Below are 21,295 nucleotides of genomic sequence, written 5' to 3' on the forward strand. Positions count from 1 at the left end.
GATTTGGTAATTACCATATTTGAGAAAGTCCTGCAATATTTGTTATTTGTTTACTTTCTATGTAAAATCTTCCTAAGATGGTGCGTAAGCAGGATCTGAAGGAATTCTCCCTGACAGTTAGCTGGAAGTGGGGAGAGACCCTGGGTTTCTCTGGTTGCCAAATTAATGCCAAATGACCTTCCTAGTTTTTAATAAAAGTTTCTTTTCTAGAGTCTATGCTTGTGAATTGGGAAGTACTGTCTCTCAGTGGCACTAAGGGGAGGGGTGTGAATTTCCAGGTTACTGGGTGGAGGTTCAAACCAGTTCTATGTTGGATGGGTGAAGAGGAACTCCAAGATACTGAACCCAGCCCTGGCTGCTGTTGGCACAAGGTTTAAAAGTGAGTCTTTTACTTAATTGGAAGGATCAGGCTAATTTTGGAGGAAAATATTTGGCTTTATTCATTATGCGCCTATGCAGAGAATTTTGTTTGTTTATACCATTTCTGACAACTAGTGTCAAGGAGGCTAACTCAACTTTGTCTTTTAAACCCGTGGAAATTGGAGTTCCTTATACCAAGAGTGTCATAGCTGTAGTTACATGTCATATACTTTCTGTTTTGGGGCATGTGTGTTTTCGTATCAAGGTGAATGGTAAAAGAGGGCAGATGCACAACTCACATGTACAGGCAGAATCTCGTTTGAACTAGCTTGTGTGGCAAGTAGTTTGAGGAAAGCTGGAGAACTCTAATCCCAAAGTGATCGGTGTCTCTCAATGTTTATGAGTATGTAATTAGTCATTCCAATTTCATTTTCTCCAGATGGCTAAAACACTTCATGTCATTTGTTGCAAACTATTGTACAAAAATAGAATGGAAACCATACATATGGGAAATGTCACTAAAACTAGAGTGATGTACCATTTTTTTACAGATCTGTTTTGTAAATAAGCATCATCGAGTCACTCAATTATAAAAACGTTATGGGAATGCTAAATAAATGGAATAAAATGTAACGTGATATTCTTCAGATGTGCTTTGGCTCTCTGCATAAGAAACCATACAAGGTCTGAGTAATAGGGACGTAAGGGAGTAGTCAGCTGGTTAACTATCTCATAAGCCTATGCTTATCGGGTAGTCGAGTCGACTACTATCTTCCCCCGCCCTTGCTGCCTCTGTGTCAGAGGCAGCAAGGGGGAGGAGCAGGAGCAAGAAGAGGCAGGGGGAATGGAGAAAAGGGTAGGCAGAGCTGCAGCAGTCCTGGAGCTGACGCAAGCTGGGACTGTTCAGTCCTGGCTCGTGCCACCCCCGGGAGCTAACCCCGCTGTAGTACTGCAGTTTAAACCCGGCTCCTACTACATTTAAACTGGAAAGCCGCAGCAGAGGTAGCAAGCACCCCTCTCCCACCCCTTATCAACTAATTGAGTAGTCGATAGAAATTCCATCTACTACTCCATTAGCTAATTAATCGCAACTTAACATCCCTACTGAGTAGGTTGTACTGTAGTTTTTCAGCAAAAGAGGGAAAATAACTTTGGCATTTATTTGCCTTAATCATTTATATTATAGCACATCTAAAAAACCAAGAATTTGATTTGTGTTTGGGAATGAGTAAAAAGTTGCCTCAATATTTGTTTCTTCAAATGTTTTTGAGAAAAAAAGGAAAACTCTCAGTTCCATTCCATTTGGGCCTATTACAATGCAGAATCTTATTAAATAGCCAGAGATTATTCTTAAATCCCACTTTGAAATGACTACACTTATTTTAGGAACTAAGCATGGTGGTAGGATCAGTTCAGATAGATTAAATCCATATCCATATCGGATGGACAGATAGACAGACAGATACACATTTCTAAAATATGTAGTAAGATTATATATAGTTTTAACTCCCCTTGCTAGAATGATAGGAACTTTTTGGGAGGAAGGAGTTGAAGAGAGAGGTTTGGGGGACGTTTATAACTTTTTTTTTTTGTTTGTTTGCAAGGAGATACAGCAAAACATGCCATGATAAGTTGTATAAAATAGGAAAGGAGCACTTGTATTTTTTAACATTTCTTTAAATAATAGCATCACAATAAAAGTAATATTTCAACATCAAATCTAAGCTAAAACACATGTATTCATAATTCATAAAATAAAATCTAAACAAAATATAATTCCCAAGTATGCATCTCTTGAAACTAATCACAGTGAACATGTAACATTTCATGAGACTTGGCACAACCCACTGGCACATAGCACTGCAATGGCACCTTCAGATCTACAGGTGGTTGACTTTTTCAATAGCACTTAGAATTATTAATGCCGTTTGGGTTAGCTGACTTTACAGAGCATAATAAAATATTATCTCGTAAAATGCCTTAATTTTCAGAAAGACAGCAGTCTGTTTGTTGCATGGCATCTTGTTGTGCTTAGTTATTCATGTTTTCTTGCTAGAAGGAAAGTTAGGGGAGGGGGAAAATCTATTTTACAGTAGATTATTAATTCTTCTTTATACCTATACTGTGTCCTTGTGACTGTGCCAACACACTGTCTCAAATAGTTTTCTCATCAATGTTAATTGAAACAGTAACTTAACATTGCACTGGATTGCATCACAGTGTATATTATTTCAATATGTCACGAAACTGGCATCAAGGGTACGTCTAGACTACATGCCTCTGGCGACAGAGGCATGTAGATTAGGCCACCCGACAGAGGAAAATGAAGCGGCGATTTAAATAATCGCCGCTTCATTTAAATTTACATGGCTGCCGCGTTGAGCCGACAAACAGCTGATCAGCTGTTTGTCGGCTCAGCGCGATAGTCTGGACGCTCCCCTGCCGACATCAAAGGGAGTTGTCGACAACCCAGGTATGCCTCATCCCAGGCATACCTGGGTTGTCGACAACTCCCTTTGATGTCGGCAGGGGAGCGTCCAGACTATCGCGCTGAGCCGACAAACAGCTGATCAGCTGTTTGTCGGCTCAACGCGGCAGCCATGTAAATTTAAATGAAGCGGCGATTATTTAAATCGCCGCTTCATTTTCCTCTGTCGGGTAGCCTAATCTACATGCCTCTGTCGCCAGAGGCATGTAGTCTAGACGTACCCTAAGTTCTGATGAAATAGAATCAGTGGCACTGACACTTGAATACACACTATACAGAAGTGTTCCTAGTTGAGTCGGTCACTCAGTGGTCACTTTTGAAAATTTTGGCCCAAGCACTCTGTAGCCAGTCAGCTATCATGTTCCTCCCTGAAAACTTCCTAAGTTTCATGAACTAGTGTAAAAAGTATCCTGACTCTGGATTTATGTCTTTTCTCCTTAGGTCTCTCTGTCCATTGGTGTGCAAATGGACATATTCCCCAGACAAGGGCTGGGATGAGAGTTTCTGGAAGGTGATTGGTTTAGAAGATTTGGTGGCATATAAGTATGAAAAAATAGGTAAATGAAGTTATTTAAAAAAAATTAAATCCGTATGTTGTATTACTATTTAAGTATCAGTCCTTACTGAATCTGGAGAAAAATCTATACGATTGGATTCTCCCTTGAGCGGTATCTCTCCCAAGTATTGGCTGTACCTGTGGATGCCTTGAAATGTGGTGGAAGAAACCTTTTGATACAGAATTATTAACATTGCTAGAAGAATCACTGTGGAAAAGCTATTCTTAAAAACATGGGATCATCATGGACAGTCAGTCAGCCTTGTTGAATGGTTTGGTATCATTTACTGGTGTACCTGAATAGATTGTTGGGGAGCTGAGGAGAAGCACAGACACAGAAATTGGTAACTCCTGTAAACTCTAGCACTGATATCAACTTCTTTGTGGCTTTAGCAAAATCATTTAGGTCAAAAAGTTCAGATGTGTCCACTAATTTTTAAGTGTGGCAGAGTTTCTTATTCTCATCTTGACACACAAGTTGTCAGGACTTGGTTTTCTTCAAATGTGGTCATTCCTAACATCTCCCATCCACTTCACCTAGAGTTGTGGGTTAGCTGCACTCCTGAAAATCAGACCCAAATGGTTTCAAAATGGCCGCCCCAAAATTGAGCGATTTTTACAGCAGACACAGATGAAAACGAGAACCTAAGCACTTGAATTTTTTCAGTACATTTCTGACACTGGGACACCAGCGATTGGGCGATGAAGATAACGATAGTGGCTTTAGCAACTGTTATCATACTTGTGACATGCACCTACCATGTTGATGACAGATTTTGAGAGAACTTTTTTTGCTTTGTTAGGGTGTGTCTAAACTACACCCTTCTGCTGACAGAGGGATGTAGATTAGGCACATCGCTATTGCAAATGAAGCGGGGATTTAAATATCCTGTGCTTCATTTGAATAGAAATGACCGCCATTTTTTGCCGCCGCAGCACTTTGCCCGCAAAAAGCGTCAGTCTAGATGGGGATTGGTTGACAAGGAAAGCCTTTTCCGACTGATCCCTTATGCCCCACTTCATTTGCAATAGCGATGCGCCTAGTCTATATCCCTCTGTCGGCAGAGGGGTGTAGTTTAGACACACCCATAGTGTCTTCAAAGGGGCTGTTTTACTTATTTAGGGCCAAAATTTAATTTGAATGTTAACCATGTAACAATACCTACAGCAAATATTCATTAAAAATCCATAATGTTAATTTACCAGAAAATTTCCAAAGTAACTTTATTAGACTTTCTCTGTTAAGTTAATGGATTTTTAATGGATGTCCTAAGCAGACATGTCATTAACAAGAATATTATGGTACATGAATTAAAATGTGTACATTCATCAAAGTTAATCATCTGAAATTTCCTCTAGATTTTTTTAAACATCTGGCACTTTGAACAAGTTTCTACAACAGTTTCAGTGTAGTAACATGAAATAGAAATAATTTAGGAATGATTTGATATCATCAATTCAATATATAAATCTTTCCAATAGTCAGAAATGGATGCTTTAAGTAATTTTCAGGCCTCTTTGAAAACCTCCCCTGTATGGCTTTCAACATCTAGACTACTCATTAAAACATTTATATTCTGGTATAAACCCTGTTAACAGATTTGAGCATTTAGTATTTTGCAATTTTTAGCATAAATACAATTCCTATAACTCCAACCAGATGTAGCTTTTAGCAGATCATTACTAAGCTAAAAGAACACATGATGTAAATAAATGTTTGACCAGAAAATTGAACACCTCAGCAGCTGATGGTCTCCGGGAAGAATATTTTTTAAATAAATTATTTATGACGTGTAAGCTAAGGATTGAATACAATATTTATATGGTGCATTTCAAGGACAGTGTAAAGCAATTTACCATTTTAAGTAACTAAACATACAAGTTTCAGTTGATGAAGTAACTTTCAATAAAAAGGAAGGTTTGTAATGATGGAAACCACATAAAACTGAGCAGTAGTAGTACCAGAACTTAGGTTAAATTCTTAAATTTTCAATTAAATAATGTATACATGTCTCTTTTCTTTAAACCAGGTTGTTCACAGATGCACTAGATAGGGAATTGGAATCTGTTTTCTTAAAAAGAGTAGCACATCACTCTCCAAATGGTCCCCTTGGTTTCAGGAGGATGGCTGCCGGAGTCATGTGCTACTCCGTGGGAAGCAGACACACAAAATCTGGCCCAGATCATTTATAAGAAACTGTGGAATGGAAATCAATGCTTGTACCTACCACATATCAGGTGCAAATGTAAGAGTTCTTTTGTGCCAAATTCTTACCCTGTTGTTCATGTTGCATAGTGTTTGACTTCTTATGCAGTTACCTCGATTTTAGTGGGGGTATCCAAAGAGTAAAATGCTATTTAGCTTGATTAATAGTATCAGAACCCTACCTGAAGTGATCAGGAAGGCATGGCCACTCCCACAAGGTTTATCTAAATTATCTTTTAAACAAACAAGCAAGCAAACAAAAACTGTTGACCTTATTGAATTTAGCCCCATGTTAAAATCTAAGGGCTAGATACTGGCTTTCCCCATGAGTGCATGAAGGGAGGAAGTGGGATTCAGGAGCCCTCTGTGTTAAAAGAAACATGGAGGAAGGAATCCACCGCTCCTCTGCAACTGAAGGAAATTAATCGTATGGTCTGTGCTCATTAGATCTTAATGGATGGTTTCAGCTCAGTGCTTCAGGGCAGGTCACTGACAGTGTGGAAGGTGCAGGAGTCAGGGCAGGGCCTTGGGGATATGGGGGGCAGGGCAGGAAGCTGAGGGGGTTGAGGGGTGAGAATGTGGGTTGGCGGGTGAGGAGGGACTCAGGGCTGGGAGTCCCATCCAGCAGAGCTCCCACTCCAGCCAGAAGGGACCTTCTCTTTCCCCCACAGCCGCACCACTGGCAGGGGCTTTCTCTCCCCCTGTGCCCCTGGCTGGCAAGGGCCTTCTATCTCCCCCTGCCAGCTGACAGGGGCTTTCTCTTTCCGAGGCTGAGAGTGTGGCTCCTGTTGTCAGAATAGCAGTGGAAGCCTAATATTGAGGAATCTGCAATTTCCGCAGTATCACAAGTTAAGCAAGGCCTTACTTGTATGTATATAATAAAAGTTTCGCTTCACCCAAACAGGGGTGCAGAGAATAGGTCAAAGTATGCGTGCAAATTCAGGAGCTCTGGAGTTTGTCAACCAAGCTAGAAAGCAATAAGGATGGGACACGGTCAAATTCTAATTCAATCAATCAATCAATCGAATGCCTCTGCTCGAATTTCACATTTGCCCCAGAGCACAATTTAGCCAACATACCTCTGTTCAAGGTTTGTTTATCCCAAATTCTTATGTGAACTTATTTTAGTGCCTGTACTTTCCCACTGACAGGGAGATACTGGCACTTTACTGAGATACCTTTAATGCAGTGTGCTCAAAGTCTTAGCAACACTAAACTGTAATAATCATTTTGTTGTCAAAGAAAGAAAAAAAAATCAGAAGAAAATTAGCTGAGCCTTTTTTATTGTTTACAGAAGCATATATTTGTTACTGAAGCTGGAATAGGCAAACACAACATGTATTTCTAGTCTTTGATGAGAACAATATTACATCCTTTGAGAGGAAACTGTAGCTGGATAGTTATGATAGGAATATAAAATAAGGTTTTAGGAATATAAAACAGGGGTTTTATAAAGTGCCCTTAAGTTTCAGGACCTTAAAAAGAATTGGGAGAAATTACAAGAGAATAGTTACTGTATGTTCTGAAGTAGTGCATATTCTACAATGTGTTTTGAAAGGGCAAGGCATTTAATGTATCCACAGTGTTGTTTGTGGTTTCATGTAATACACTCTTTTTAGTTTCACTCTAGATTGACGTGACCTTGTTGATAAGGGACCCTCTTCTGTTGGCCTTTACGATCTCCCCTGAACTGTTCACACATCAAATGGTGGTTTCTGCTGTGAAAGTACCAGCCTTCTGACCTTTTACATTACACAGAGCGGTTGACTTTGCAGGGAATCCACACAGTAGGCTGCTGGGGTCCTTTCTGCATGTCTAGAATTTGCTGATCATATTCTTGAAGGTATAGATTCATGCTTAGAGTTGCTGCAAACTTTATTGACCCCATTAATGTAACCACTGCGAACAAAGAGTAGAAGCAAGCTTGCATTGAAAACCCCCGCAGGCAGTAACACTTAGCTGCTGTGGTGAGATTGCATGATGAGCATGTTTTTGCGGCATTATAAAACCTAGAAAGCCATCAGCAATTCTATGAAAAGGACTGTAATACGTGAACATTTAGATATTGAATTGTACAGTCTGTTGGGGGTGAGGGGTGGGCCTGATAAATTTTCACCACCATCTCCTACTTCAGGGGCTACTTAAGGGACTAAATAATTTTATATTGTAATAATTTATGTCTAACCTCCTCCCCCCACCTTTTATCCCTAGAAGATGGTGTATTTATCTCAGAGTTTTGGTACTGTAGGACAGTGTTTCTCCACCAGTGGTACGAGTACCCGTAGGGGTACTTGAGAGTAGTTGGGGGAGTATGTCAACACAACTGAAATTTGGAGAAAACTGAATTTCTGTTTTAAGTTTGACAGCGTTTTATTATTTTTGTATTTTTTACTCCCAAAAATTTCATTTCCCTCCTGGCTATGATTAAGTTGTTTAAATGAATGTGTTGCAATGGTAGAAAAAAAATTGTGTGTCTGAACACTGTAGGTACAGTGGATACTTATAATTTTTTTAAAGGGGTACTTTATAAAAAAAAAGGTGGAGAAACACTGCTGTATGTCTGCTGGTGTAATAACACATGTGTTTTGATGTTGACATTGCAGTTATACTTCATAAATAGACATTTATTGTCTTTTCATCTGTGATGGAGCTGCATGCTAATTTTACTATATTTATATTCAAACCAAACTTAATACTCTGAGACACAGTCCTTATGCCTGCTGAAAGATTATAAAATCCTATTTACCAATATGTTCAGAACCAGCTCTAAATAGGAACTTGTGGTCAGATATTCAAAGGTGCATAGGCACCTTGAGGCTATGTCTAGACTGCAGGCTTCTTTCGAAAGAAAAATCCGCTTTTTCGAAAGAGAGCACCCAGCGAGTCTGGATGCTCTCTTTCGAAGACGGCCTCTTTACATTGAAGAACGCCTTCCTTCGAAAGAGGAACTTTCAAAGGAAGGCGTTCTTCCTCGTGAAACGAGGTTTACCGCCATCGAAAGAAAAGCCGCGTTCTTTCGAAATAATTTCGAAAGAACGCGGCTTGAGTCTGGATGCAGGGGAAGTTTTTTCGGGAAAAGGCTACTTTTCCCGAAAAAACCCCTGAGTCTGGACACGGCCAAAGATTCACATTAGCACCTTGTGAGATTTTCAAGCAGGTTAGGCTCCGAAGTCTGATTTCAGTGTTAAGTGTCTAACCTGCTCAGAGCTCTTTGAAAAATCTAATAGGTGCTTAAGTGCCTTGGAAAATCTGGACTTTGCACAAATCACGGAACTGCCTTTCAGCCCAACTACAGAATAACATGAAGGGCAGGACTTTACTGAAAACTGATTTTCCAAGAAAGCTAACTTCACATCACTGGGGAAGACGAGTGGATAGAGAGGGATAACAGTAGCTGCTGGAATCAAGGGATACTGAGCCATGACACGTACAGAATCATTTATAAAAATGATTGTTGCATAATGCCAATGTCATCATCTAGGCAGGATATTATGAAAGGAATAAGGTTTTAGGATTAAAACATAAGACTGGGGAATCTGGAGATTTTAGCTTTATTCTTGAATTTATTCTTGATTTTACCCCCAGCTTTATATGGACAAGTTACTTAACTTCTTCTCTCCACCTCTGTTTCCTCATCTCTAAATAGAATAGTCCTACTTCTACAAAGGGTTCATCCTGGATTTCTCCAGTCGAGACTGAGACTGGCAGAATTCATTCATCTTAGATTTTTGACCCTATAGAGTATAGTATGAGCCAGAATACTGGCCCTTATGCTTTCCTGTATGTAAATGCCATCCTCCAAGTGCTCCACCCAGTGCCTTCTTGGCTGTGGTCAGCAAAGGAACGCTGTACACGGTTACACTTTCACTCCCCCAGTAACCATCTGTTCGTATTTGTTCACCGTTGCCTGTATTTTCTTAGATGCTTTTGTTTACATGCTTTTGTTTAAAAAGGTAGCCCTTTGGATTTTCAGTTTGCTTGTGGACACATAGGAAGTAGTACACAGCTAACATCAGTACCAGCAGTGGTACCGTAACAAAAGAACCATAAATACGGAAAAGACTGATACTACCGAGGAAAAAATGGAGAACCACATGCTTCCTTGAATTGTTCCCCCTCTCCCCAAAAGGGCAAGGACACTATCAGTTTGTATTTGCAGAGTCTTCTGTTCATTCTTAGGTCTGGGGGAGAAGTAGTTCTGTTCTTACCTCCCATCCTCAAAGAGAGAAGGTGTTCAGCCTATCGGACCTTCCCTCCTCAGGCTAGTATTCAGTAGAGGACAGGGGCCATCTGTGCAAAGCCACTCTGTCTTCTCACTGCTTCCTGCTCACATCCTCACCCTGAGCCACCTCCTATTCCATAGGGGCTTTCTTTAGGAGTTGAGCTCTCCTAGCTCCTTTGCTGGCAGGCGACCTGACTTTCTTTTCCTCCGGAAAAGAAGTTTCCATTCTGAGCTGGGTGAATTGAACCATTTTATAATTGATGCTCCAGAGAGTTGCCATTCCATTGGCCCTGCCCCTTTCCACCCTTTTGAAGGCTATGAAAGCCAAACAGCACCGAACATACTGAGGACTGGTTTACGCTTCATGGGAAGGTCAAAGTAAAAGATACATTTCCAGCTATGTAAACGATGTAGCTGGAGTCCACGTATCTGAAATCCCCGTCCGCACAGCAGGAGGAGCAGAAGTACCAGTGCCGACAGGTGCACTCTTTGAGTTTGATCTATATTACACCCACTAAAGGGAATCCCCAGAAGATCGACTGTGGCAAGGTTGATCTTCCATGTAATGTAGCCATGCCCTGAGGGTCTTCCTTGAAGGCCGAGAGAAGAGGAGCACATTCCTTTGTTCCAAGCATGTCTGATACCAAGCTCCTGGATTCAGCCATCTGCATACAGAACCAAAAAAAGAGAGCCTTAAATACAGAGCTTTTGCAAATGACAAAGAACAGAGAGTAAAAAAACGTTTTCTCAAAATAGATGGTCCTATTTACATTTCCCCCAATTAAGGTGTAATTAGCTGCAATTTCAAAAATATGTTAAAGGCTTGACTCACAGGATACTCAAGTCTTTTTACTGTCAAAATCCACTGAATTTACAAGTGAGTAGAGCTCCAAAAATGTCAACGTTTCTTTGGCTTCCTGCTGTTTCAGTCCATCCCTCTAGGAGTTGTAACAACTAGAAAGGGGATGAAGTTGGCACTATATAAAGGGGTACTTTCTGGTGACTCTTCCCTGAAAGCCTCAGGCACCTCTTTGTAGTCTGTGAGTCAGCAGGAACAAGCTGAGGAGAGAATTCTTCAGAGAAGACGGTGAGGGCTGATATCTCCTGGTAGGTGCTGTCATGCTGATGAATACACTGGAAGCAGAGAAGGAAGATTTAACTTAGTGTCGTGCTCTCATGAGCCTGAATCAACAGAAAATAGGGAAGCTCTGCCTAGCTGTTTGGAACTAGGCTGAACAGACTTTCCCTTGGAGTCCAAGCAAACAACTTAATTCATAAGAACATATGCTGTATTTAAACCGCTGTCTTGGAATTGCTTGTCTATAGATGGTGTCTTCATTTTTTATTTTTTGGAAGTATTTGTTCCTTCTGTATCTGACAGGCATGATTACTTTCTTTCTTTTCTCATGCAGTCACTTTAAGTGGTGTTTTTGCTCATATCATGCCAACTTAAACTTTCTCTTCCTGTTCAAAATGAAATCCAGGAGCTTTCTATACTTCTCATTTTCATATTTAGTAGACAGTGAAAGTTTAAATCAACGCTCTTAGCAAAACCTTGCTTAAAGCAGTTACTGCAGTAGTATTTTAACGTCGAACGATGTATGGAAGGTATAGAACGTGTGAGAATAGCGGGGAGAGTGTTTCTGGGGAAAGACTTCTCTTTGAGGAGAATAAGGTAATTGAGTGGAGTAGTTTATCTCTTGTTGCAATCTTAGTCCTTCCTGTTTCAACCCCTTTCTGTGGTGGTGGTCCGCTTTTATTGTCATGTCAGAAATCAGCCCCGATCCCGCACTTGCTGCTCCCATCTAGAGTCCTTATGAATTCAGTGGGACTCCATGTGGATGCAGCATCAGCTTATCTGTTATCAGGTATTTTCATAGGGCCTCAATTTGTTGGATGCCATTTGAGACAGGAATGATTGCTGTTAGAAATGTGCCATATACCTCATATATGTGCTGTGAAATAAATATCAGGTGTCTCAAACTCCCAGCCTGCGGGCCAGTCCTGGCTAGAGCGTTTGTACCATCCATCCAGGGACTTCCAGCAGGCTGGGGCGGGGGGGGGGGGGAGTATCAGTTACCTGCCCCAAAGCCCTGTCCCTTCCCACCATCACCCCACTCTCCCCCCCCCCCCGTCCCCCAGCACTCAATCCCTGATCAACAGGGGGGGCCTGATGCTACATGATGGCATTGGTTGTGTCTCCCCTCCCCGCATTCTTGGAACCACATAGAAAGCTGATCGCACTGGAGTGAGGCACCGTGTAGGAGGCGCGACCACTTCCTCTGTGTGGTGCCAGGATCACCCTCCTCTCAGAGGGGTAGCCATGTTAGTGTGTACAGGCAGTCCCCGAGTTACGCGGATCCGACTCATGTCGGATCCGTACTTACGAACGGGGCTTTTCTCGCCCCAGAGGACGCGGGCGGCAGGACCGCCCAGACGCGCTGAGGTCCCGCCGCCCGCGTCCTCCGGGGCGGGAGAAGCTGTTCCATGTCTCCCTGGTCTGCTGGGGGGAGCCCCCCCAGCAGACCAGGGAGACGCGGAGCAAAGCCGTGGAGGACCCGGGCAGGACCATGGCGCGTCTGGGCGGTCCCGCCGCCCGCATCCTCCGCAGCTTTGCTCCACGTCCCCCAGGTCTGCTGGGGCCCCCCCCCCCCAGCAGACCAAGGAGACGGGGAGCAAAGCCGCGGAGGACCCGGGCGGCGGCATCGCGGCACATCTCGGTCCCGCCGCCCGCGTCTCCATGGTCTGCTGGGGGGGGCACAGCTAACCCCCCCCTCCCCCAGCAGACCAGGCTTTTCTCGCGGACGCCTGTGGTAGAGCAGCTGGAGCGCTGCCGGTTGGTCCTGCAGCGCCGCTCCTCGGCACTACTGGACCAACCCGGCAGCACCCCAGCTGCTCTGCCCCAGGAGTCCTGAGTCAGCCACTGCTAATCAGTTTCAGCAGCGGCTGAATCAGGACGCCTGGGGCAGAGCAGCTGGGGTGCTGCTGGGTTGGTCCAGTAGCGCTGCTCCTCGGCACTACTGGACCAACCCAGCAGCACCCCAGCTGCTCTGCCCCAGGCATCCCCAAGTCAGCCGCTGCTGAAACTGACCAGCGGCTGACTACAGGAAGCCCCAGGCAGAGTTTCTGGAATCAGCCGCTGATCAGTTTCAGCAGCAGCTGACTTGGGGACACCTGGGGTAGAGCACCTGGGGTGCTGCCGGGTTGGTCCCCACAGCACTGAGGTGCGGCGCTGCAGAGACCTACTCGGCAGCGCCCCAGCTGCTCTGTCCCAGGCGTCCAGATTCAGCTGCTGTTGAAACTGATCAGCGGCTGATTCCAGGAAGCCCGGGGCAGAGCAACTCTGCCTCGGGCTTCCTGTAGTCAGCTGCTGGTCAGTTTCAGCAGCGGCTGAATCTGGATGGCAGTTCTGACTTAAGTACAAATTCGACTTAAGTACAAACCTGCAGTCCCTATCTTGTACGTAACCCGGGGACTGCCTGTATCTGCAAAAACAACAAGGAGTCCTGTGGCACCTTAGAGACTAACAGATTTATTAGGACATAAGCTTTCGTGGGTCTTATTCATTTAAGCTTATGCCCTTATAAATCTGTTAGTCTTGAAGGTAGCACAGAACGCCTCATTCCAATAGTTGCAGTGGACTCCATGTAAATAGAAGGTCCTCCTTCCTTTGACACTGTACTTATGCATGTAGCTTTCCTAATTGTTCAGTCATTAGGGCTCTAGCCTTGCACTTTGGGGACCTGGATTTAATTCCCTGCTCCACCACCATTTTCCTGTGTGACCTTAACCATTTAGTTTCCTTTTTTCCTGTGTCCCCTATCTGCAAAAATAAATAAAGATGGGTATAAGAATACTTCCCTACCTCACGGTGTTGTAGTAAGGATAAATACATTAGAGTGTGAAGCACTTTTAGACTATTTATTAAAAGCTTTGGGTAAGAGAGATGTATTATTATTTAAAGGAGAAATCATTGTATTTTGATGATTTTTTAATGAATATAATTGGGAAATTTCAGTCTATGAGGGTCAAAAGATGGGATAGAACATCCTTTGGCCGGATTCATCTCTGAGGTCAGTGGAGTTAACACCAGAGATTAAATTAGTTTTCTGGTGTAAAGTTAATAGAGAAAGGAAACTTCTCCTGTGGGTTTTTTGCTCTTGTGTTTTTTTTTCTCAGTTATGCAGCCAAATACGATTAAGCATACAATGCATGACAGGTTAAAGGCTGCTCTTAAATGAGTGAATGTGTAATAGCTGAGTCAGCTGAGGCCCCCTGCTGTGCTTTCTTTTTGTTATTGAAAAAAAAAAAGACTGGTAAGCAATAAAAAAGTCTGTTTCTGTTCAATATTAGTAAGATACTGTACTGTGCATTTTGCTTATGGAAGTGGACTAAAGACGTATTGTTGTCTGCTTCAAGTATTACGTCTGGTAAATAAGTGGTTGCTGTGGCAACTGCCAAAAAAGGGTGGTGGGTCATTGGTACCGCAAACATACTTTAAACAAAACTAGATCATAGCAGATTCCAGAGTCCGTCTTCAAGGACGGATGAAAGAGGAGGAAAGGCTTCAAACTGCGCTTTTTCCTTTTGAAAACTTTCTGCTCTACAGCAGGAAAAAGCCTTGCTAAAAATGAGTTATCTTGTTAAAAATAAAAATGTTGTGAATCAAGGCAGTGCATTGAGAAGGGGTCTGTGTGTCTCAGTGGAACAGTTGTATGAATTAGGGATGTTAAATATTGGTTAATTAACTAATTGAATAGTTGATGAGATTTCCATCGACTATTTGATTAGTCGGTAAGGACTAGCACGTGTTCTGCTTTTGAAAAGTACAAGAGCCCCAGCTGAAGCTCTTGTGCATTTCAAAGCGAAATGCCGCTTCGAGCCCGGAGTCAGCGGGGGACTTCCTGCTGGCCCTGGGTTCCATGTGGTGTTTCAGTCTTTGAAATGCTCAAGAGCTCCTGTTGGGGCTCTTGTACATTTCAAAGAGGAAGTGCCACTTACACCCCTGCTCTGTCCCACAGAGCTGGAGTAGGGGTAGGCCCACTGGTCAGTGAGGAGGGAGAAACAGTAACAGGAAACTTGGAAATGGCAGAGATGCTTAATGACTTATTTGTTTCGGTCTTCACCGAGAAGTCTGAAGGAATGCCTAACATAGTGAATGCTAGTGGGAAGGGGAGAGGTTTAGAAGATAAAATAAAAAAAGAACAAGTTAAAAATCACCTAGAAAAGTTAGATGCCTGCAAGTCACCAGGGCCTGATGAAATGCATCCTAGAATACTCAAGGAGTTGATAGAGGAGGTATCTGAGCCTCTAGCTATCATCTTTGGAAAATCATGGGAGACAGGAGAGATTCCAGAAGACTGGAAAAGGGCAAATATAGTGCCCATTTATAAAAAGGGAAATTAGAACAACCCAGGAAACTACAGACCAATTAGTTTAACTTCTGTGCCAAGGAAGATAATGGAGCAAGTAATTAAGGAAATCATCAGTAAACACTTGGAAGGTGGCAAGATGATAGAGAACAGCCAGCATGGATAGCTTTCTTTGTTAGGATAACGAGTCTTGTGGATAAGGGAGAAGCAGTGGATGTGGTATACTTAAGTAAGGTGTTTGATACGGTCTCGCATGATATTCTTATCAATAAACCAGGCAAATACAACTTAGATGGGGCTACTATAAGGTGGATGCATAACTGGCTGGATAACCATACTCAGAGAGATGGTTCACAATCCTGCTGGAAAGGTATAAAAAGTGGGGTTTCGCAGGGGTCTGTTTTGGGACTGGCTCTGTTCAATATCTTCATCAACGATTTAGATATTGGCATAGAAAGTACACTCATTAAGTTTACAGATAATACCAAGCCAGGAGGGGTTGAGACTAATCTGGAGGATAGGGTCATAATTCAAAATGATCTCAACAAATTGGAGAAATGGTCTGAGGTAAACAGGATGAAATTTAATAAAGACAAATGCAAAGTGCTCCACTTAGGAAGGAACAATCAGTTTCACACATACAGAATGGGAAGCTACTGTCTAGCAAGGAGTACGGTAGAAAGGGATCTAGGGGTTATAGTGGACCACAAGCTGAATATGAGTCAGCAGTGTGATGCTGTTGCAAAAAAAGCAAACATGATTCTGGGATGAATTAACAGGTGTGTTGTGAGCAAGACACTAGACGTTATTTTTCTGCTCTACTCTGTGCTAGTTAGTCCTCAGTTGGAGTATTGCGTCCAGTTCTGGGCACTGCATTTCAAGAAGGATGTGGAGAAATTGGAGAGGGTCCAGAGAAGAGCAACAAGAATGATTAAAGGTCTAGAGAACATGACCTATGAAGGAAGGCTGAAAGAACTGTGTTTGTTTAGTTAAGTAAAGAGAAGATTGAGGGGGGCACATGATAGCAGTTTTCAGATATCTAAAAGGGTGTCATAAAGAGGAGGGAGAAAATTTGTTCATCTTGGTCTCTGAGGATAGAACAAGAAGCAATGGGCTGAAACTGCAACATCAGAGGTTTAGGTTGGACATTAGGAAAAAGTTCCTAACTGTCAGGGTAGTCAAACACTGGAATAAATTACCCAGGGAGGTTGTGGAATCTCCATCTGTGGAGATATTTAAGAGTAGGTTAGATAAATGCCCACGAGACATTTTGTTTACCGTTGCCCATGCATAGGGTAGCCAGAATCTGCTGGTTTCCATCTGTGCAGTTTTTTTTTTCCTACCAGTATTACTAAAGTGACATGCACGTAAAGCAAGGGCACATGAAGTGTGGTGTGTGTTGTTTGCACACAACATTGACTGTGAGAGCTGTGTGCTCCTTCTGGATACAATCAACGTGCTGCGACGGTTCAGTTGGCACACCCCGCAAATTCTAGATATGCAAGTGTAGTTAGCAAAACTACCGTATTTAATAAGACCATCTTGATTATGACAGTCATGTGGCCTACTAAGACAGAGGGCCACTCATGCAGCCCAGTCATTAGGCTAGGTTGCTCATTGCTTCTTTATAGACCGAAGACTGCAAACATTCTTTTTGAAAAGACTGTAAGAAGACTTAGTACTCCCACTGCTTGCCTCTATTTGCAGGGTTCTCATCTCTCTCTCTTCTACTCTGACAATTTGCTTCCCTTGCCTTGCTGAAAATATGAACTGTTACCTTTTGTTGGACCGGAAGTGTACGGTTGTTTAGAAGCTTTACTTGGGCTGTGATACGTTTTTGCCTCCTAAGCCAGTGTGTACCTTGTTGCTGTATTGCTCTTATAGGAGCCAACGTCATTCCTCAGTGTGGCTAGTGTCTTTATTTCAGTGGAAAGCCCATACTAATCATAGTGATAGAAATGTAGCCGTGTTAGTCTGGGGTAGCTGAAGCAAAATGCAGGACAATGTAGCACTTTAAAGACTAACAAGATGGTTTATTAGATGATGAGCTTTCGTGGGCCAGACCCACTTCCTCAGATCAAATAGTGGAAGAAAGTAGTCACAACCATATATACCAAAGGATACAATTAAAAAAAATGAACAAATATGAAAAGGACAAATCACATTGTCCTTTTCATATTTGTTCATTTTTTTTTAATTGTATCCTTTGGTATATATGGTTGTGACTACTTTCTTCCACTATTTGATCTGAGGAAGTGGGTCTGGCCCACGAAAGCTCATCATCTAATAAACCATCTTGTTAGTCTTTAAAGTGCTACATTGTCCTGCATTTTGCTTCATACTAATCATGTGTGCTATGCACATTTACAACCTTTGAACGAATCCGTATTTTCAACAGTTATCCCACACTGGCAAGGTCTGACATCTCTCTCCCACCCCCTGTGCTCAGAATAGGAGATAAGCAGTTAATTGTGACCATTATGTTCCTATTCATTGTGTGTTTTACTTCACCATTATGGATTCTTGCCATACCAAATTCTATATACATTGAGGCTGTAGGAGCTAGGTTCTGGCTTCTCGCTTCCGGTGATTCTCAGCATGTGGATCACAATTCCTTCTCACCTTCCTGCACTTTGGGGATAGAGGCAAGGTTCTGCCCTTTCCACACCTCGTTACAGGTGTGTAGGTGGAAGAGCGAATTTCACTATGAGGGATAAAGTCATGTCCCTGTGGAGCCTGTTTCCCTTGCACCCAGACTCACTCTGCAGACAGGGTCCTGTGTGTGTGCAGCTCATGAATCTTCACTGATCTCTGTGGCCCAGTAGTTGAGGTAGAGGGAAAAATACAGCTTTCCCTCATTACTACTTTCACGGTCACCCAGCTACTGGATGACTAGGGGGGTGCTTTCTTTTTCGCCCATTATCCTTCTTGCTGTTCTGAAAGAAGTGGCTTTCCCCTCTTGTTTTCTCTTCAGCCTGTTTCATGTCACCCTTGCCTCTGCCTTCTTTGTCTTCTCCGAGCTGCTGGATCAGGAAAAAGAGACTTTCTTCTCGCAGCTGATGGAGAGGGAGAAAATTCATCTGATTCCTGTAGGTCCTGAGCACGCAGTTATCTTTTTTTCCCAAAGGGGGGTTGGTGTGTGCTTCTGAATGGCTTCTCGTTGCCTTTTCCCATAGGAGCGGGAGCAGCATTTCTGGATACATTTGCTCAGTGTTCCCCACAGTATTAGATTTAAAATGGGATTGCTTTTCAAGTTGGTCTTTCACTTGTTCTTCCTAGGTCAAGTGCAGGAAATCAGGATAGGCCTGAAATCAGGCTCCAGCAGAACTTGTAACATGGAAGTGATATAGAATCATAGAATACTAGAATTGGAAGGGACTTCAAGTGGACATCAAGTCCAGTCCCCTGCCCTCACAGCAGGATCAAGCACCAAGAACAGACCTCTCATGCTGTCAGGAAGTAGCTTCAGTTAGGGAAGAATTACTCATTCTTACTGTGACGACTTCTAAAACCACCTGAGAATGCTGTGGATTTAGTGCATTTTTCTAAAGCACAAAATGACGGTATCTGAAAGTCACAACACACCTATCTCTACACACTCAACTCCAAAAGGGAAAACCACAATGTAGACCAAACTTATGAGCTTTCTGTTTCAAAGAAATATATATGATCATTTTCTACTGTTTGCTTCAGGTAAGAGGAATATCTGTATGTCTAAAATTGTTCCCTAAAAGTACTTTAGTCATAGACTTTGTAATTGAATAACTATTAAGAAAATATATTGTTTAATAGTAGCCCAAATCTTTCTAATGGACTCTAACCAGTTAATAATTATGTCTCACAATGCCTGACCATTCAGACTGAAAAAACAAATGTGCAGTGGGGGTGAGTGGTGAAAGATTTTCCATCAGAATAATTTCATTGCACAGCTGTGCACGCTAAGGAGGTACAGCTGATTCTGAAGCAAAAGCTGTGGTTGTAGCTGTATGAACTTTCTTGAACCTCCTAGCTACAAGGTCTTTCAGTTTTGGGAGAAGCACACAACTGTCTTGCTCTAGTCTTACTTTCTCATATCTTTATGTTTTTAACTACACAGTTCTGAAAGAAAATCATCTTGCTGTCTAAGCTTATTAAAAGAGGTGAACAAGTGATATACTTGGAAAGTCAAGCATGATTTTTCTGTGCCTAAAAGCAATAACACATTGGCACTTGTCTTCTAGGAAGTGGAGGAGACCCACTATTCTTTTCACATAAATCACTGAAAATAGTCACTTTTGGTTATTTGAATGAGCTAATTGGAAACCTTTGAGTAATCCATATGTGTGGATTTTAAATTCACAATATGATATTCAGACCAACTCAAGCATGAAACTTTGAAGGGAAGAGCATGGGGACCCTTGTCCCTGAGTGTTTTACAGCCTGGGTGATGATTTAACACCCAGAAGTTATGTGTTTGGAAGTGGGGGAAGCCTGTTTAATCTCACAGTACATTACATGTTTGATTTGTAGGTGAATTCTGATAAAGCATCCATAGATTCCAGGAGCTGTCAGTCCGGTCTCACTGATTTGTATCTACGTATGCTCCAGTTTATCCTAAGGAAAAATCTTTTATGAGAGATGGGGCTGAACCAAATCCCTGTTCCAAAAACACCTGAACTCCGAAGTGTCGGGGCCTGGATCCCACCATAGCTTGGGCCTTTCCTTACCTTTATTGTATTTGATTCGTTGTTAAAATAATCTTTCCATTTGAGGGGGGAAAAACAGCTGCATGTCCAAATTCCCCCCCCCTGTGGTGTCAAAGAACATGGCAGAAAAGGCCCTGTTGCAGAATGCCAGATGAGTGGAGGAGGCTAGTTTGTGATGGTTAAATGTACCCTGCACAGCAACTAGCCAACGTAGACTCAAAAGTGGGTGGTCCCAACTAGGTAAGAAATGTGGGTAGAAGGATTTAGTTGATTTAATGGTTCTCCTGAATGGCTGCTACTGGCTCTTATAAAGGCCTAAGGGACATTAAAGCCATCACTTGTCTGGTGGAACCCCTGAAGGACATTGGAGATGGAAACACCTCAGGGCCAACCATTCCTTGCTAGTGCAGGATGTGCAGTTTTTGCTTATTTGCCACAGTACAAGTGAATCTTCCCCTAAAAAAAATCTAATTTCTAAAGTACCGTACCTTTATTTTTTGCAGATATGTAGTCAGTGGCTACAATATAAAGTGTGAGCCGGAGAGTCTATTTACATGCCTAATAAAAAGATCACGCTGTGTTAAATTGAATTTTTATGGCTTACGGTAAAATTTGTTCTACGTGGCTATACTGGACTTTGAATAGTTATCTGTTTTTAAACAGTTATGAGCAGCATAATACAGAACAGTTATAGTTTAATATACATATAGTGCAATTGGTATTTGGTAAGTAAATAGAGTTAATGCACTTTTTTGATGGGCTACTACATAAAACAGTGGTGGGGGGAAATCCACTTTTTCAGGAAAAATCACGTTTGTTCTTCTGTTTATCAGACTGATGGGTGTTGGGTTTTTCTTGTGTCTGCTCAGGAAACCAAGTCCTGTCTCCTGGAGCTTCTGTTGGAAAAGGCCTAACGCCAGAGGCTGCAAAAGACCTCGGTCTTGTTGAAGGGACTGCAGTAGCAGCATCTCTTATTGACGCACATGCTGGAGGACTAGGTATTTGTATATAATTACTGTTCTCAGATACAGGGACGTTATTGAAATTAAAGTTTTGTGTGAAATATCCTTCACCCAGAGCCCCATTTTTTACAAACACTACTAACCAAGTAACATGTTGCCCTCCTGCTGAAAGACCTGTTCTTACCAAGTAGCACCCTTGACAAAAATCTTTACGTCTTACTTATAGACAAGAGCGAGTGTCAACATCTCTAAAATCAATCTCAGATTTTCAAAAGTGTCCCCTTATTTTTGTTGCCTCCATTTTCAGGTTTTTAATTTGAGACACCAACGAACTTATTCTGAAAGGCTGAGCAGCTGGAACTCCCATTGAGCTTCCTAGTTCTCAACGCATTAGGAAAAAAAAATCCCAAGTACAAAATCAAGTAATCAGCCAAAAGTCATGGA

The 21,295-nt window shown here is 42.3% G+C and overlaps 1 protein-coding gene across 12 annotated transcripts in view; it reads left to right on the plus strand.

Moving 5' to 3' along the window:
• The window catches only part of FGGY (FGGY carbohydrate kinase domain containing), a 312,982-nt gene that overhangs the window by 187,647 nt on the left and 104,040 nt on the right, over positions 1 to 21,295 (plus strand). For all 12 annotated transcript variants that reach the window (XR_012905874.2, XR_012905876.2, XR_012905877.2 and 9 more), the window contains 2 exons: positions 3,290 to 3,405; positions 20,759 to 20,887. Coding sequence is in view for 3 of the 12 variants with exons in the window: in XM_089780444.1 (XP_089636570.1) it covers positions 3,290 to 3,405; positions 20,759 to 20,887 (245 nt within the window). In the remaining 9 variants the exon portion in view is untranslated. The remainder of the gene's footprint in view (positions 1 to 3,289; positions 3,406 to 20,758; positions 20,888 to 21,295) is intronic.

Source organism: Pelodiscus sinensis, chromosome 9 (genome assembly GCF_052426305.1).
Source record: "Pelodiscus sinensis isolate ZL-2025 chromosome 9, ASM5242630v1, whole genome shotgun sequence".
NCBI classification, from domain to species: domain Eukaryota; kingdom Metazoa; phylum Chordata; order Testudines; family Trionychidae; genus Pelodiscus; species Pelodiscus sinensis.